Here is an 18593-nt window from a genome sequence, read left to right as displayed (position 1 = left end):
ATAGGAGCCATTGAAGCTTCTAGAGCAGGGAAGATCCCAATCAGATGTGAGATTTAGCCAGCATCTTTGAAATGTAAAGACCACCTAGACCACATGCTGCTATTTTTTTCAACATTTCTTTGAACCAGGGCCCAGTTTTTATACAAAGCAGTTCCTCACCCATCTGATCCTGGCCTGGAAGGAGCGCTATCCGAGGAGGTGGAGGATGTCGAAACCACCGAAGAAGCCACTGAGGTGACGGACAATCTCCGGAGGGTGGAGGACATGATGTAGGGCAGCACCACGGAGCCGGTCCTGCTCTGCTTCCTCTCTGTCAAGGTGGGAGGCTGAGGAGCAAGGAAAGTGCAGGGCAATGGGTACATGCTGTGCTAGACTCATCTCAGTATCCAAGGCTAGACACCATTAGGGCAGCTTTCAGAAGGCACCTGGGAGGGAAAACTGAAGCAAATGTACCCCTTCCAGAAAGGGCAAAGGCTTGATCTATATCCCTGTTTCCAAAGGACTGATGATGAGCTCACTCCCTCTTCTTGGAAGAGAGGTGGAAATTATGGGTAGGGAATATTAACTATAACTATATTTGGGAATGTATGCATTTTGCTCAGCTTAACTGCTGTAAAAAACTTTGATGTCTCAGTGTATGATAGAGTCAAGCCTAGAGACAGAAGATCCTGGGTTCAAATCTAGCCTCAGGCACTACCTAGTTGTGTGACCCTGGGCAAGTCACTTATACCAATTGCCTACCTCTTACCATTTTTATGTCTTAGAATCAATACTTAGTATCACTACTAAGTCAGAAAGTAAAGGTTTTAAAAAAATATATAGATTTGAAAGAAATAGAAACTTTTAAGACTTAAAGATATTCTTTAATTTTGTCTTGTTTTAGGTATTATTGATGCTTAAAAAAACCAAACAAACAAAATCCTTACCTTCCATCTTAGAATCAATACTATGTATTAATTCCAAGGCAGAGAGGACTAGGCAATGGGGGTCAAGTGACTTTCCCAGAGTCACCCAGCTAGGAAGTGTCTGAGGCCAGATTTGAACCCAGTACCTCCAGTCTCTAGGCCTGTATCTTTTTCTACTGAGACATCTAGCTGCTCCTCCAGTGTATTTTAAGGAATTAGGGCAGAAAGGAAGAATGTTGGACCCAAGTTCTGGTGACGGAGCCCCATCAGGTACAGCTTAGGAAATAAAGGAACATCTCCAATAGAAAAAAAAATAAGTAATTTTATATAAAGAATGCTGTAAATGGATAATGTCACTTGATTATCATTCATCTACAAAGATCTGTCTGTGAAGCTTGCTTGAATACATTGGACATTTTGGAGAATAGCCCTGATTTGGTCAAACAGTCTCTTCTGAACTCTCACTTATAACCCAGACACTCACTTAAGCTAACAGTCAGTAGAACAATGAAATATGGCAGGATATGCAACGTTCTTTACCCAAAATCCCCCACTTTCTGCCAAGAGGAAGAAGGTAAATTTCAGTATCTGTTTTCTGGAACAAAGATGAGTTGCTGTAATTATTCAGGTGACATTCCAGTCAGTACATCATTGTGGTCATTGTATATGTTGTTCCCTTTCCTTGACTGTGCATCCATTCAGACAAATCTTCTCATGATTCTCTGAATTCTGCACAATTCTCATTGCTTACCATACAATAATTTTCCTTTATTTTAACAAAAGTCTGTTTAAAGCCATACCTGGACTCCCGGGACCTACTTTGTTCCCATTCTTTGTTAGCCCACAAAGCGCTAGTATTGAGCTGGGGGACAATGAATGAGGAATACACTGTATGGCTAAAAACAGGGTCATCTTTTTAGAACTGGAAGGGCCCTTAAATGCCATCAAACCCCAAATTGTCATTTTACAGATGAGTAAATGTGCTATGTGAGTGACTTGTCAAAGGTCATCCAGGTAGAAATGTGGTGATTGATTTTACAGAACATTTCCCCCATTTATCTTTTAATTTTTTTGGTGACAAAACATGGTTTTCTGGGAAGGACAAGGAAAAGGACATATTTGGAAATGATGCAAAAACAATATATATATATATATATATATATACACACACATACTAAGTGCTGGGAACTTATGAGCTATGGATCTCTCTCTCTCTCTCTCTCTCTCTCTCTCTCTCTCTCTCTCTCTCTCTCTCTCTCTCTCCTTAGAAACAAAAGATATGAAATGAGAAACTGTTAATGTGATGTTAACAATATCTTAACTACGTAAGCCTTAGGCATGCTGTGATTAGTGGATGGGGACAAGAACAAACCATCACAGTGTCTGAAATGAAGGAAGCAAAGGGGAACCCCAAAAGCAGGGAGGGAGAAGAGAGGGAACAGGGAAAAGTTAAAGGAAAAAGACTAAGAGTCAGAGTTATGAATGACTGTGGGGAAGAGAAATCTGAGAATCAGAGGCTTGAGAATGAAATTTAAAAAATGGCTGACAAACTGGAAAGGAAAGAGAAGCCTACCTGGGGTATGCAAGCAGGGTTGGTAGACAGGAATTTGGTCAGAAATCTTGATTTTAGAGGACTCATAATGTATGATTGAAAATCTGTTACCCTAAAAAAAGAACTAAATACCCCAAGAGACCACTGACTTCCTGTCATTACATACTTCCGGGAGACAGAAGATAAAGGGCGTGGGCTTTGGAGGCTCTGTCTCTCTGATGTAGAATCAACATTGATGGTGGTGAGTGGGGTTGATGAAAAAAAAAAGGCAAACCAGCCACGGGTGCATGGTCTTTATTTTGTATCTTCTTTATTCCTTGAATTTTAAAGATCATTAATAAATAAATTTTAACTTTTAAAATGGAGAACAATGAACATGATCTTATAAGACTTACGACCAAACCTGGATTCTCTCTACTATCTGTGTGACTTTGGGAAAGTTTTTATTCTCTGGAACTCTTTCCTCCTTTGTAAAATGAAGAAGATTTGGCCTAGATAGCCTGGAAGGTCAACACTGGGATCCTCGGATAAATCTATCTATCTATCTATCTATCTATCTATCTATCTCTCTATCTCTCTATCTACTCATTCATTCATTTATTTATTTACTTTACACTATTTTATTTTTTAAAACCCTTGCCTTCCATCTTGGAGTCAATACTGTGTATTGGTTCCAAGGCAGAAGAGTGGTAAGGGCGAGGCAATGGGGGTCAAGTGACTTGCTCAGGTTCACACAGCTGGGAAGTGTCTGAGGCCAGATTTGAACCTAGGACCTTCCATCTCTAGGCCTGGCTTTCAATCCACTGAACCACCCAGCTGCCCCCCAATTCCTCTATTTAAAGCAGAATGGTGAGCTGAAGCACTGACAACTGTACATGATCAATGCATATTTGTCTTGTATCATCTTGAGAAATTACTGCAACATAAAAAAAAAAAGCATCGAATGCAGTGGTTCTCCACCTTTCTAATGCTGTGACCCTGCAATACAGTTCCTCATGTTGCAGTGACCTGAAACCAAAAAATTATTTTGGGGCTACTTCAAAACTGTAATTTTGCTACAGTTGTGATTCAGAATATGATATGCATTATGTATTCTCATTGCTACAAATTGAGAGGTTGAGAACCACTGATCTAATGATAATAATTATACTACTACTACTACTAGCTAGCCTATATGCGGTAACTTAAAAGTTTTAATCATTTGATCCACATAATAATCCTGGGAGAAAGGTGCTATTATTATCTCCATTTGAAGCTGGAGGAAAAGGCAAATAGAGGTTAAATGACTTGCCCAGGGTCACACAGCTAATGAGTACCTGGAGCTGGATTTTAACATAGGTCTTCCTGACTCCAAGTTCAATATTTTCTCCACTCTACTACCTATTTACCAGATGCTTTTGATGATTGCCATTTCGAAATATACTTTGAAGTTTAGCCCCTCTTCATCATTTCCCTTGATTTTCTATATATATTTTTTTGTTAATGGTCACAGCATGGAAAAACAGAACAACGGAAAAGCCCAAATGGGACAATAAAAATGATGGTACTTAATAACTAGTATTCAGAAAAACCCAAACCAAAAATTATTTAGGGAATCGCTCCTAATTTAATAAGATTTATGGAAAACGCAGGAACACTGATACATTGTTGTTGGAGCCCTGAGATTATTATTCTACCATTCTGGAAAGCAATTTGGAATTATGTAAATATAAGTGAGTAAAATGTTAGTGTCCTTTGATCCAGAGATTCCTCTCTCATTGCCACTGACCAAAAGGAAGTCTCCATATGCACCAGAACACTTATAGCAGCACTTTTTGTGATAGGAAAAACTGGAAACAAAGTGGCTACCCAAAGATTGGCCAAAAAAAAAACAAAAACAAAAAACCCACAATTATTGTTATTGACCACAACATTGAAAATGGAACATCCAACCACAAAATAATCGAAAAAGAGTGCTATGAAATTTAAAAGGTCAAGGTTGGCCTAAAGAAGAGAAATGAGAGACACCACTCTTAACTCCTTTGAAGAGATAGGAGGAGAGAGAGGAAGAGAAAGAGATGGAGAGAAGAGCGAGTGTGTGTATTGGGTATAGACAGTCCATGACTGTGGAATATTGATCTTATTTTTTTCTATGGGTTGATTACTATTGCTGAATTTTTTTCTTTTTGTTTCTCTCTTTTTTCAGGAGTCAAAGAGAGAGACCGACATAAGAGAATAAACACAGTGAAAAGAAAAGATATTAAAAATATATAGAGTCTATTAAAAAGCAATAATGGCATCAACGAATCATTAAACAGAAGAGAGAAATGAGAGTATTGGTATGAAGAGAGTGAAAGCCAGGAGAGCCTGGAGATCAGATGCTCAGATCACCCTGGTCTTGGACAGAGCTTACCAGAGTGATGACTCCATAGAGTTTCTCCACTTTTTCCCTGAGTTCCCGGAAACAGGTGGTCAGCCGGTCATGTAGAGGCTTCAGCTGCTCTGTCAGCTTCTCTCCATGAATTCGGATCCCTTCTCCAAGGAGGGGCATCTGGAGAATTGAACCCAGGAACAGGGAAGGAAGCAAGTGAAGAATGAGGGTTGTCATATAATAATTCCAGACAGTCCAATCTAATCACATACTCTACTGAGGGTCACAGATGAAGAGCTAGAAAGGACTTCAGGGACCTAGTCTAGCCTCCTCATTTTACAAACAAGGCAACTGAAGCATAGAGTGGTTAAGTAATTTTCCTAAGGTTCCACAGCTGGTGTCTGAGGTAGGATTTGAATTCAGGTCTGCTCATTGTTTCTCCTCATTAAGATTTTGCAAGCTGATCTGTTTTTTTTTTTTTTTAAAACCCTTACCTTCTGTCTTAGTTAGAATCAATACTGGTATTGGTTCCAAGGCAGAAAAATGAAAAGGGTAGGCAATAAGGGTTAAGTGACGTGCCTAGAGTCATACAGTTAGGAAGGATCTGAGGTCAGATTTGAACCCAGGGCTTCCAGTCTCTGGGGAGGCTTCTCAATTCACTGAACCATCCAGCTGCCCTTTTTATAAGGAAAAATCAATTGAAGAAGTAATACCTCTAGACTTGCATGAGAACATGGCTATCTTGAAATGATAATTCGATAAAACTCAAGCCACTGTCACTGAGTCCAAAACTCTAGTCACTACCAGCCAAAAAAGTACCAGCGGAGGGTCCAAATCTTCCTGACTTTAAGCTCTGAGCCCTTTGTTGTGCCATCACCTGGGCGCTTTCTAAGATCCCCTCTAGCGTTCCCTGATGTACCCAATGCTGGTCCACTGGCTGGAAGTGATGCCCTGCCCAGCAGCAGCTGTTCCTTGGGAGAAGAATGTAAAATGGAGATTTGAACCCCAGACTTCAATCCTCAGAAGTCCTTGGTACTTCCCAGAATTCCCTATAATCTCACCTGAGTCCCCACCTGGGCAAGATCACAACCAATATTTAAACTGGCTGTAACGCCTACTTCAGGCTCTCTCTTCCTCTACTTGGACATGGCAAGATGTAGTGAGTAAGATGTGAATGGGCTAATCAGTCCTAGGCATGCGGTTTTATTATTTTGTATCCTTGATTTCTAGTAATCTTAATAAACCTCATAAAATAAAACTAATTTTATTTTTACAAGAGCCACCATCTCTGCCGCCTACCTGTAAGGCAATCAGGCGTTTGAGTAGCTCAATCTTGTCCTGGTCCTCAGGGTGCTCCTGCTGGTACTTCTCAGTGAAGAAGGCCTGGAGGAGAAGACAGAGAAGAAGCAATCGTGAGACACGTTCACCTGTGGATGCTGCTCCAATGGGGAGGGGGAGACGAGGCTTGGAGGAAATGGGGAACAAGAGAATGGAAACCGGATTTGAAAAACCACCATGAAGCAACGGTCTAGAGCTGGCGATCCCTATCTTAGCTTGAATTTTTGTTCTTCAACTTTTATTACAAAACCTCGCTGCCCTTTCCCCGCCCATCCCCATCTCCGTCTCATTTTTGAAAGAGCTTTTGGCTTCCAAGGCCACCTCGTTCTTCCTTTCCAATGCTGGGAAAATGGCTCTCTTACAAAGAGCAAAGGGTTTTCTAAACACGAAATGGCAAAAGCAGATGATACACTTCTGTCTCTAAGGCCCCCTTTGGAGACTGGGGGAAGGCGAAGGCTGAAAACATTTGGAGCTCAGAAGGGCAAATCTCAAACTGATAATAAACTCTGAAAATAGCTAAGCCAGATCATTCCATTTCCTCATCTCGAAGGGCAGGGGATTTTTGTGGGGGGAGGCAGCGGGGTCCACATCTGCTTCTAAATGTCACAACATTTCTGAATTTTAGGCACAGGAGGGGACTTTGGATCATTTAGTCTAATCCATTCTTGAAAAACAAGAGCCATTCTAGTGTCCCCAAGCAGTCAACTAGTTTCTCTCTCTCTCTCTCTCTCTCTCTCTCTCTCTCTCTCTCTCTCTCTCTCTCTCTCTCTCTCTCTCTCTCTCTCTCTCTCTGTCTCTCTGTCTCTCTCTCTCTCTCTCTCTCTCTCTCTCTGTCTCTCTCTGTCTCTCCCTTTCTCTCTCTGTCTCTCTCTGTCTCTCTCTCTCTCTCTCTCCCTTTCTCTCTCTGTCTCTCTGTCTCTCTGTCTCTCTCTCTCTCCCTTTCTCTCTCTGTCTCTCCCTTTCTCCCTCTCTCCCTCTGTCTGTCTGTCTGTCTGTCTCTCTCTCTCCCTTTCTCTCTCTGTCTCTCTGTCTCTCTGTCTCTCTCTCTCCCTTTCTCTCTCTGTCTCTCCCTTTCTCCCTCTCTCTGTCTGTCTGTCTCTCTCTCTCCTTAAATCCTTCTCTTGGGTCTTCAAATCAATACTAAATATTGGTTCCAAGGCAATAGAGGAGAAAGGGCTAGACAATGGTGATTAAGTGACTTACTTCTGTTTGCCCAATGGCAAGTGGATAGAATGAAAAAATCTCTTATCTCCCAGAGGGAGGCGTCAGACAGTCAATAAACATTTATTACACACCTACCATGTGCCAGGTACTGTGCTAAGGCCACACTGCCGAGGAAGTAAGCTAAGTCCTATAGACTTTTGCATGCCTGGGCCTTCTGCTCTTGGTCCCCAGTTCCATGGTTACTGGTCACCTCATTCACCTGGTGCATCTAGACCTGGGCTTTAGTCACACTTTACCCATCTGACCACTCCCTGACTGGCGAGCCTGCTTTCATACACCTCTACCCTTCTTCTCCTTGTTTTCCATTTCTGAGCACATAATTAAATCAGCTTCATCATTTTGCCTCGCAAGTGTGTCAGTCTATTTCCTATGGTACTACTGCCCATAACCAAAATATGCCTTCCTGACCACCACTGTCCTATATGTGTTCTCTCTCACTATTAGAATGGAGGCTCCTTGGAGCGACTATATTGATTTTGTATTTGTATCCTGAGTGCTGAGCATATGGTGAATTGTTCATTCATTCATTCATTCATTCATTCATTCATTCATTCATTCATTTATCCATCCATCCTAGATCCATGAGGAGCCAAAACTATCTTTTCATAGTTGGATTATCTACCCATAAGATCAGGGTCTACAATGACATTAAGTAACAGAGAATGGGTATGGAGAAAGCAAGTGGTCCCATGCTTACATATAGTAAGGACTTCATGAAAGTTATTCATTCATTCATTCATTCATTCTGTCATCCATACATCCATCTATCCTTGACCTATGAAGACCAATGGCTACCTTTTCGTAGTTGGAATACCCGCCCATGACAGCGGGGTCTACAATGCCATTGAGTAGCATGGAGAGTGGGTGTAAGGAGAGTGAGCGGTCCCACGCATGCTGCTGGACACTATTGCTGATCTTCTCGTTGGTGAGCTCCATGGTCTCAATTGCATTCTCCAAGGGACTGATTTCTTCCTGAGTGGTACAAAGCAAGAAAGAGGAAAAGGGCCATTTGTGAGACACACAACAAAACCTTAACATGCTAAGACAAGCAAAACAGTCCCATTTTAAACCAGGCAATAGAGTGGTACTTTGGGATTCAATTACTCTTTTAGAATCTCCAGTCAGTCTAATTATTGAAGATAGCTAATAGATTCTGCTACTTAATGGCTATGTGACCTTGAGCAAGTCCTTTTATTTCCCCGGATCTCATTCTCTTCCTTTGTAAAAATCAGAGGATGGACCAAGATAACCACTATTATCCTCTTTTACTCTAAGTCCATGGACAATGTAGAGTTGGAGATCATGGTTTTGAATCCTACTTATATGCCCTCTGAGGATTCATGCATGACCATGGGTAAGTCACTTAGTCTCTTTTGGCCTCAGGTCCCTTCTCTGTAAAATGAAAGGGTTGGACTCATTTGTCACTAAGGTGGCTTTCTGCTCTAAATAGATGGCCCAAGACAAAACTTTCTGAAAGAGGTAGAGAGAGGTAAAGGACTTCAGGTTGGATAGTAGGATGTTATAGGAAATCTTGGAAGCCTTCATAGAAGAGAACATTTAAACTGAGCCTTTAAATGGTGGGAAAGAATTAAAAGGCAGAAGTGGCATGGGAGGAGTACATTTTAGGCACAAAAGACTAATGGTCACCAAGTATTGGGTCAACAATCAAGGAAGATGAGATTCAAATCCATCTCTGACATTGACTAGCTGGGTGACCCTGGATAAATTATTTAACCTCATTGCCTTAGTTCCCACATTTGTAAAATGTAGATAATAATAGCACCTGGCTCCTAGGGTGGTTTTGAGGATCAAATGAGATATTTGTACGATGCTTAGCATAGGGTCTGGCACATAGTAGGTACTATAGAAATGTTCATTCCTTTTTCTATGCCCCAGACACTTCCTAGGTCTTAACCAAGACACACAGATGGGTTGCAATCCATAATGGTGTAGGGAGTTCCCACCACTGACCAAATCACTGATCATGTATTCCCCTACGGCAGTGATGGCGAACCTTTTAGAGACTGAGTGCCCAAACTGTATCCTTGCACCACATGTGAGCCACCTGCTTACCCCATACAGGAGAGGGAGGAAGTGCTCCCATTGGGCTGCTGACCAGGTGGGTGATGTGAAAAAATGTTCTCAGGCACAGTGGAAAGGGGGAAGGGAGCAGGCCCCTTTGAAACATGTGCTATAATAGGTTTGCCAACAAGGCCCTAAGGTGTCCTGAGCTATTGTAGACTCCAGCTATTCCAGCATACAGAATTTTAGATCTAGAATTGAAAGGATTAGCAAAAATTGTCTATGGTCTAGTTCAACTACTTCATTTGACAAAGAATGAAATTGAAGATCCAGGAGGAGAATGACTTACCCAAAGTCACAGATACTAAATATCAGAGGGAGGATTTGAACCCATATCTTTCTCCTCTCTCTCATAAACACACACACACACACACACACGCACATGCACACACGCATGCATGGAACAAGTAGCTGATGTGAAAACAAAGATATCAATCAAATTTTATTTTAAAAAATATTTCTGGAATTGAACTAAATTAGTCACCAGACTTGATCCTAAAAGACTTCTGGGTATTTCCCAAAATTAAATCTACCCACAGAGGATGAACATCTGCAACCTTTGAAAATATTCAAAACAATGTGCTATGGAGTCTGAAAGCAGCCACCACCCACGTCCTGAGCAACAGTAACTTTGGGTGAAATGGATAGAAAACTGAACATCCAGTTCTGATGTGTTCTTTAAAAAAATCACACCCAGTACTGCAGCAGCCCAGATCTCAGGAAGGAGATTCAATGGAATTACAATCGCCAGACATTTGTCAAGGACCTGCTGTGTACAGAGTACTGGGCTAGGTAGGAGGGGGCCGGAGAAGACATGCAAAGACCATGTCCATGTCCCTCCAGAGAATGTAGAATCAAAGATGCTCTAGAGTGGGGAGGGAGTAAGCAGAGCCAGGAAGACCTGGCTGAAGGGCCATCCCTACAGGGACTATTGAGGCTGTCTCTTTGGGAATGTGAATGAAGGAACAGAAAGAAGGTGAGAAGTGTGAGAGATATTGTAGACACAGAAATGACAGAGCTTGCCAGGCAGCCAGATATGAAATGTACACCAAGTCATGAGCATGAGTAAGAGTGTCAAGGGATGGAGTGTTGAGAGAGAGAGAGAGAGGATGGAGAGAGGAAGGAAGGGAGGAAGGGGGGAGAGAGAGGGAGAGGGAGAGGGAGAGAGAGAGAGAGAGAGAGAGAGAGAGAGAGAGAGAGAGAGAGAGAGAGAGAGAGAGACAGAGACAGAGACAGAGAGACAGAGAGAGAGAGAGACAGAGAGACAGAGAGAGAGAGAGAGAGAGAGAGAGAGAGAGAGAGAGAGAGAGAGAGAGAGAGAGAGAGAGAGAGAGAGAGAGAGAGAGAGAGAGAAGGAAGGGAAGAGAAAAGAAGGGGAGGGGAGGAAAGGGAAGAGATGACATAAAGAGAGCCCTGGAGAATACCCACCTTGGGGGATTTAGAAGAAGATGGGAAGCCAGTACAGGAGACAGAATCTGCAGCTAAGGGAAGTAGGAGGAGAGCCAGGAGAGTATGGTGTGTCTTAGAATCCAAAGGAGGAGAGAGGATCCAGGAGGAGAGGGTGACAAAAGCTGCAGAGAGATCAAGCAGGATGAAAACTGAGAAAAGGCCCTTGGGGTTGGCAAATTGGGAATTCATTGTGGGGTAGGGTGGGGTTAAGAGTGTAGTTTCTTTAATGTGAGGAGAGTAGGCATATGGGTAGGAGTGGAGCAGAAAATGGGCAGCAATACATGAGGCATGGAGGGTGGGGATGTTATATAACTTTTCAAGGAGATAGACAGCAAAGGGGAGGAGGGTGAGAGGTGTCCCAGTGGTGGGCTGGTGGGTCAGAAGGGTCTATTTTGGAATTACAAAGACCTCTTCATGTTGGATGGTAGGTAGGATGTAGCTGGTTCCGGAAAAGGGAGACTGATGATGCATAAGAAAGAAAAGATGACTTGTCATCAAAGGATGCTGAGGACCTGGAAGAGGATGGGATCAAGGACATAGGCAGAGGGATCCCAGTTAGTCTGGAATAAGGAAATCTTTTCCAAAGAGGAAAGCTTGAAGGGATAAAGTAGATGAAGACCATGGACAGTTTAGAAGAATTCAGAAACTGGAGGTAGGGATGGGTATAATAGATGCTGAGAGAGACTAGGATCAGGTTCAGATCAAGAAAGACACTACCTTAGAGATGGAGTCCAACCCCATTATTTTACAGATGAGAAAACTGAGGCCCAGAAAGTTGAAGTGAATCACCAAGGTTCAGAGAGATTTATTAAGTGTCTGTGGCTAGATATGGACCCTGGTTTTGTCTAATTCCAAGTAGTGTTGTCCACCATGTTGTCATTCACCATGGGTACTGGCTTCAGTCTTCATTATGAAGCAGAGCCACGAGAGGCCACAGAGCTGAGAATTTCAGAACTCTAAGGGGATGGGGGGAGGGCATCTAGATCAACCCTTTCATTTTTAGAAAGGAGGAAAGTGAGGACTGGAGAAACGTGACTTGTCCCAAGTCACCGAGGTGACAGTGGGGGCAGAGATGAGGTTGGCTTAAGGGGTTTAGAGGCACAGTTGGGTAACTAAAGAAAGGACTAAATTTTGAGTAATGCTTGTGCTTGAGCTAAGCCTAACTTGGCTGCCACCTCCACTGTGTGTGTACACAACTGCTACTGGGGTCAGCCTAGCAGGACAGGGTCAATTTGTCATTGTAATTCCAGCTGAGGGAAATTAGATGACTAACATCTCTGCTGATGGCTTTGTGTATACTCTAGAGACCCAAACAGTTGGTGTCTTTCTTTAGTGAAACAGTAGGCTGTCAGAACACAATGTTGAGGGTAGAGAGGGATGTAGGCAGCCCCCATGAGACACATGGGCACTGTTGGGGTCTGAGGACCCATTCCTGCAGGGGCCTGGCAGAGGACTCACCGTGGTAATCTGCTTGGCTTCAAACCACTTGAGAATCCCAGGAAAGGTATAGGCGGTGGTGTAGGTGGTCCTCTCAATCCACAGAGTCTGGGAGCAGAAGGGAGCAGAACCATTGAGGCAACCAAACAAAATTCTAGCCCTCCCAACTCCCAGTGGCCTGCTCACAGATTGGGAGTGAGTTTTCCATAAAACATTTGGAGAGCTCGGAGAGACTCGAAAATGGAGAGAGAGCTAAGAGGGGCTTAGAACCTAGAATGCCCCATCTGGGATGGCCCTTGGAATATGGAACGATGGGCCTCGGAACAGTCAGGGGATTAAGGTACAGAATGTTAGCTTGTGAAACCACATAAATGCTAAGTGCGCAAGAAGGAGCCCTGAAAAAAGAGAAACCCAGAACGCTCGTCTGTGCTAGTGGTAGTGGAGAGAACTCAAGAAATCACCCCATCGAACCACCTTCCTTTTTGTTCTGCATCACAGGCTTGGGAAGAGAGAGCAGAGACATGGGACGTGGGGCACATCGGACCCTTCAGGGCCGCCATTTGTCTGTCAGGTGGGAGAGAACATGGGACTCACTGCGAACTCATTGTCGGGATCCTTTTCTCCTTTCCGAAAGGGTCGGGAATACTGGAACTGCTGGACCTCATTGGCCCTGTAATAACTGGAGAAGGAGGTCAGAGCACCCAGTTACCTGTGTCCAGCCAACCAGCCCACGCACCATGACTAGCCTTGGAGAACCCATGCCCCTCTGGTCCTAAATCGAGATCATATATACGGGAATTAATTGGCGAGCTGGCCAAAATGGGGAACTCCCATCTTTGGTAACTCATTGCACAGATATAGATTGCAGCCCGTCTTTGTTAACAAGAAAGGCCCAGGGAGTAGCCCAAGGCACACAGGCCAGTGAAGCAGCTTTCCCAGAGGCAGAAGGACATTTCAACAGGCCTTTCTAAGCCCCACATTCTAAATATGACAATAATACCGAGATCGGGGTAGTGTTAGCATTTCCATAGCATCTTAACGTTTGCGAATGTCTGGTTGAACTGAACTAGACAAACGTCCACTTTTGAATCTTGCTTTTAGTAACAGGACGCTTGGTGAAAAGGGTTCTGGTCTTGCCTGGGGGCCCGGAAGGCTCACTAGCAAGCTCTGCTGGGTCACAACACTCAGCCCCTTTCGGTTCTAACTCTACCATCCTAGGACTCTTGCTGAAAGGGAAAGTCGGCCTCACTTGGCAATGACTTACTTCAAGATCTGTTCTGGTACCGGTTTGTCCTTGTAATTTGGAGGTAGGTTCATCACAGGCTTCACCGTGAAGCATTGCATATCTGAGGCTCTGGTTAAGGGACCAACGTGGGAGCCCCTAGAGGTCACAGTCCATCTCCCCTGCCTCCACGTCTCCAAATGGCCATTCCCTTTCCCCCAAATGACAGGACAGCTTCCAAAGGGTGCTCTCCTATCCAAGATTAATAGACCTTACTAATCAACCCAGCCCACGAGCTGAGGCTCAGCACTTTTGTCAATAGCTCTGGTGTGAAAGCCTCAAAGGAAGATGAGGCATCAATAAGGCAACAAAGCAAAGCCACATGCCCCATTATCCCAGCTCATTCTTTTGGACAAGCCATTCCAGGAATAAGAGGGATGGCTACATCTCACCTCTTGTTGAGGACACGAATACTCCTAAGACCTCAGCCAGGAGAAGCACTAAAGGAATACCAGACTCCAGACTGGATAACGATGCACCAATAGATCTCAGAGGACACCCTTGACTCCTCGACAAGCCTCTCATCACCTGCTCTCCCCTTCCCCATCTTTCCAGGCTTCTTACACTTTACATCCTGCCCTACCATATATTCTTCAGTCCAGAAATGTGTAAAAATTAAAATTAATCTACAATAATTTGAAATATTATATTTTAAGAGATTTAGTAATGATCATTAGAAGTAAAGGAATAAAAAGGTAACAAAATAAAATGAAGTGCCCATGCCTAAGTCACCTGTTCAAAAACCCCATACTCCACCACAATCGCCAACAGGAAACCCATCCAATAGATCCCTATCTACACCAGCACATAACAACAGGAAGTCAGTGGTCTCCTGGGAAATGTAGTTTTTAGGGTAACAGATTTTCAATGACACAGATGCTGACTTTCCTGTTGTTGTTCAAACAAGATGCCCAACCTCCCAACTCTGGCCATTTTCGTTGGCCATTCCCTCTTTGTGTCCCTTCCCCATCTCTTTCAAGTTTCAGCTAAAGTCTCTCCTTCTACAGAAAGCCTTTCTCAACCCTCCTTAATTCCTTAAAACCCTTCTGTTGATTATTTCCAAACTGTGTGGCTTGTTTGGCCATATTTATTTGCTTATTGTCTTCCCTATTAGAGTATGAGCTGCTTGTGAGAAGAGATTGTCTTCTACCTTTATTGTACCCCCGGGATTTAGCACAGTTCCTGGCACATGATAGGTGTTTAATAAATGTTGATTGGCTGATTGGCTATTTGTCAATGCTATGGTGCTTTACATGCACTGTTTCCTTAAAGTCTCCTAATAACCCCATGAGGTTGAAACCCCAGATGGTTGGGGCCTCTTTTACAGATGTGGAAAACAAGGCTAGAAGCAGTGGTATGAATTGCTTAGGGTCACACAACCTGTGTCAAGACATTGGAGTTAAACACAAGTCTTGAATTCAAATCAAATTCCCCATCAACTATAGCACACTGCCTTTTTTTTAACCCCTTACTGTCGCCTTAGAATTACTACTATATATTGGTTCTAGGCAGCAGAACAGTAAGGACTAGGCAATAGGGGTTTAATGACTTGCCCAAGGTCACACAGCCAGACACTGTCTGATGTCCCATTTGAAGCCAGGACATTCTATCTTCAGGTCTGGCTCTCAATACACTGAGCCATCTTGCTGCCCCTATAAATCCTACTCCCCTGAGTCTTAAGAAGGTTCATTAATTGAATACTTTATTTCCAGTACCCAAATCAAAACCCATGCCTAGAGGCCTTTCCATGAAGGAAATTATTTATTAAGTACTGAATATAGTCCAAGTACTGGAGAGACAGATGGAAAAGTGAGGTAGTCCCTAATGTCAAGGAGTTTACTTTCTATTGGAGGAGACAATCCATATAGGAGGTTTCAGCTGCAGGGTGGGTGGAAAGTCCTGGTGGTCCCAAGAGTCTAGCAGCAAGAGAGATGGCAAGGCAAAGGGTCAATCATCACATCTTCTGGACTGGAGACCAGGTGCTCACTACTCTCCAACCCAGGGTGGCTGAACCTTGGAACCCATCCTAGGGGTTATAAGTGCTTCCCTTTGGTAAAGAAAATGTATTGGAAAATGTTAACTCAACTATGGGCTCATTCCAGCTTGGGAAAGCAGTGGGGATTGAATCAAGACTCATTGAGATGTCCAGTGGGCTAGCCAAGACACACGAAAGCCAAGCCTTTCATGCTTTGATTTAGCATTCAGGACACAGCTGCTTTTACTCTGAAGGGAGTGGGGAGGAACAACACAGGAACCGAAGATGCCTTTGGTGAATCTCAGGGTAGGTTCTGAAGAGTATTGGAGAAGACCATACGTGGAGCTGCCCTGGGACAAGCTATAATGAACTGATGAGTGGGAACCAGTACTAAACTTTTTCAGCCTGTTGAGCGATTTGGTTGAATTCAAGCCCTGGGGACCATGATTCAATGTCTATTCATGTTTCTTTGTAATACAGAGGCCCTCCAGAAGAAATGGGAAGACTAATGAGAGACTTCTAGATACCAATGGCTCTTCTATCTTCCAATGTGGATATTCCCTCCAATCATGTAGATGGTGGTCCATCTAGTGAAACCCATGTCCATGTCCTCTGTTAAGTTTACCAAAAGGGTCCACCCAACATGTTGGACGTCTTCCTTGAATTGTCCCAACATTGTGGAATTCTCTCTATTGATCACATTTTTAATGGCACACTTATATTCCATTATATTACATGCCACAACTCAACTGGTTGTAAGTACCCAATTCATGGGTACTTACTTTATTCCTCATCATTTACTACCACAAAATGCTTCTATAAACATTTTTGTAATAGAGGTCTTCTCTCTTTGTATATGTCTAGTGGTGGTCATGCTAAATGGTTTAGTGACTTTTAGGCTATTTCTCCTGAAATCATGAGGATGCTATGGAACCCACTGGCTGTCCAATCACTGGTTAAACTTCTTTTTGACCCATTACCAGCTCATCTTCTTTTTTCAATCATTCTTTTTCTGTCATGCATACTCATATCAATGAAGGAAATCCATTTTCCCAGTCCATCTCCTTTTTCAATCACACATTCTTTTTCTGTCCTATATTTTCATACTAGTGAAGGACACACATTATCTATCAGTCCATCTCCCCTTTAAATAAAATTCTTTTTTTCTCCTGCATATTGATATCGTGAAGGACATATATTACCAGTTAATTTTCTTTTTCTGTCACACATAGTTTTTTTAAAAAAATCATACACTTATATTAGTGAAGGATATAGGACCAAAAATTTTGAGTTGTGAGAGACCCTTAGAAATTATTTAAGCTAAACCACTCAGCGTAAAGATGAGGAAACTGAGATCCCAAGAGGTTAAATGATTTGGCCAAGGTAGTTTGAAGATGGGATTAACTCTCTCCTTGCCTACTTTTAAATTTAATAACCAGAAGCATATATACCCCACTTAACACATAAGTGGGGGAGTCCTGCAAACCATGCCCTAAAGTGAGTGACAACTCAGAAATGACTGACTGCCCCCTGGGCAATCCTAAACAAAGTTATAAACTGTTATTGGTTCCCAGAAAGTGAGGGAAGGCACAGGAAGTGATGCAAAGAAGGGTCTTTAAAAGAGGCAAAAATTTCCTGTGACCACCTTCTTCATGCTGAATCTGGATCATGGAGGAGCTGGGACTCTGGCACTTGAACTGCATTTGGTAAGACAGCTCTAGGATTTTCCCCTTTGGCCTACCATGTGGGTGAGTGAAAAGGCTGATTCCTTTCCTGGCTTCTGGAGAGATTAATTGCTGGAGGAGGTGCATGGTTATTCACCACCGGCTCCTCCGGCTAAACAGCCTTTTGGCTGAGGCTCCTCTAGTGGAGGGTTAATGAGCCCTGCTTGGTTCAAAGTGGGCCTCAGTAATTAGTGTGACTTCCCTCACTTTCTGGGGACCAATAACAGTTTATAACTTTGTTTAGGATTGCCCAGGGGGCAGTCAGTAAATAGTGTTATAGGAGAGATACCTTCTCTACCCTCTTTCTCATTTCTCTACTTTTACTCTTTCCCTCTATTTTATAAATGAATACTGTTAAAAAGTCATTTGACTTGAGATATGTTAATTTTGGCGATCACATTCTCTTATATTTAGTTCAACCTTAATTTTTAACCCTTACAATACTAAGTAGTACAGAAAGGATTTGAACCCAGGTCTTCTGACTCCACATCAAAAATTTTTTCTATTATATCACATCATAAGTATGAAAATAGGGAACCAGATTATAAACTCCTGGAAGACAATCAAACTATTTCTGATGAACTGCTTCTCCCCCTTAGGGACTAGTTTGGAAGGGTTGTGATGGTGGCGGGGAGGGGAGGGTTCCTGTTCACATGCAAGAATGATTTTTGCTCATAAATTAATAGGGGAAGGAAATAAGCATTTATATAGCACCTGCTATGTGTCAGGTACTATGCTAAAAGCTTTACAATTATTATAGCATGTGATTCTCACAATAACCTTAGAAGGTAGGTGCTGTTATCCTTGCTTTACAGTTGAGGAAATGGAGGCAGGCAGAGGTCAAGTCACTTCCCTAGGGTCACAGGGCTATAAATTGTCAGAGGGCAGATTTGAACTCAGATCTTACTGACTCCAAGCCAAAAGGCAACTGGTGAACGATATGAACTTGTGGTGAACCATAGGATCATTTCCACCCAAGTCTATACTATTAGGACCACTTGAGATGACCTTCAAAGCATTCTAGGCAAAGAGAAAGAGGCAAGTGAGCTAAAAAGCTAAAACAAAGAGAGCTCACCAAGCTCTCTCTCAATCTTATTTGTTGATCCATCATTCCATGTCTCATCCTTATTGGGGTCCTCAAAGGTCTGTCCTGGTCCTTCTCTTGTTTTTCTTTGTCCTCTCTACCTCTTAGTAATTATTGTTAATAACAATAACATTAAGTAATAATAAATGCACCAATGAATTTAATTATCATGTCTATTCAGGTGATTCTCA

The 18593-nt window shown here is 42.8% G+C and overlaps 1 protein-coding gene across 1 annotated transcript in view; it reads right to left on the bottom strand.

Moving 5' to 3' along the window:
• Positions 1 to 18593, bottom strand: part of DOCK5 (dedicator of cytokinesis 5) — a 235271-nt gene that overhangs the window by 12876 nt on the left and 203802 nt on the right. Inside the window, exons 42-48 of the mRNA XM_007477822.3 lie at positions 13602 to 13683; positions 12932 to 13016; positions 12359 to 12445; positions 8165 to 8341; positions 6107 to 6190; positions 4850 to 4987; positions 160 to 326 (exon numbers count right to left, since the gene is read on the bottom strand). Of these exons, the coding sequence (XP_007477884.2) occupies positions 160 to 326; positions 4850 to 4987; positions 6107 to 6190; positions 8165 to 8341; positions 12359 to 12445; positions 12932 to 13016; positions 13602 to 13683 (820 nt within the window). The remainder of the gene's footprint in view (positions 1 to 159; positions 327 to 4849; positions 4988 to 6106; positions 6191 to 8164; positions 8342 to 12358; positions 12446 to 12931; positions 13017 to 13601; positions 13684 to 18593) is intronic.

The sequence above is a fragment of the Monodelphis domestica genome, chromosome 1, assembly GCF_027887165.1.
Source record: "Monodelphis domestica isolate mMonDom1 chromosome 1, mMonDom1.pri, whole genome shotgun sequence".
In the NCBI taxonomy this organism is placed as follows: Eukaryota; Metazoa; Chordata; class Mammalia; order Didelphimorphia; family Didelphidae; genus Monodelphis; species Monodelphis domestica.
The sequence above is the reverse complement of the archived record's forward strand: the minus strand, read 5'-3'. Positions and strand labels throughout refer to the sequence as shown.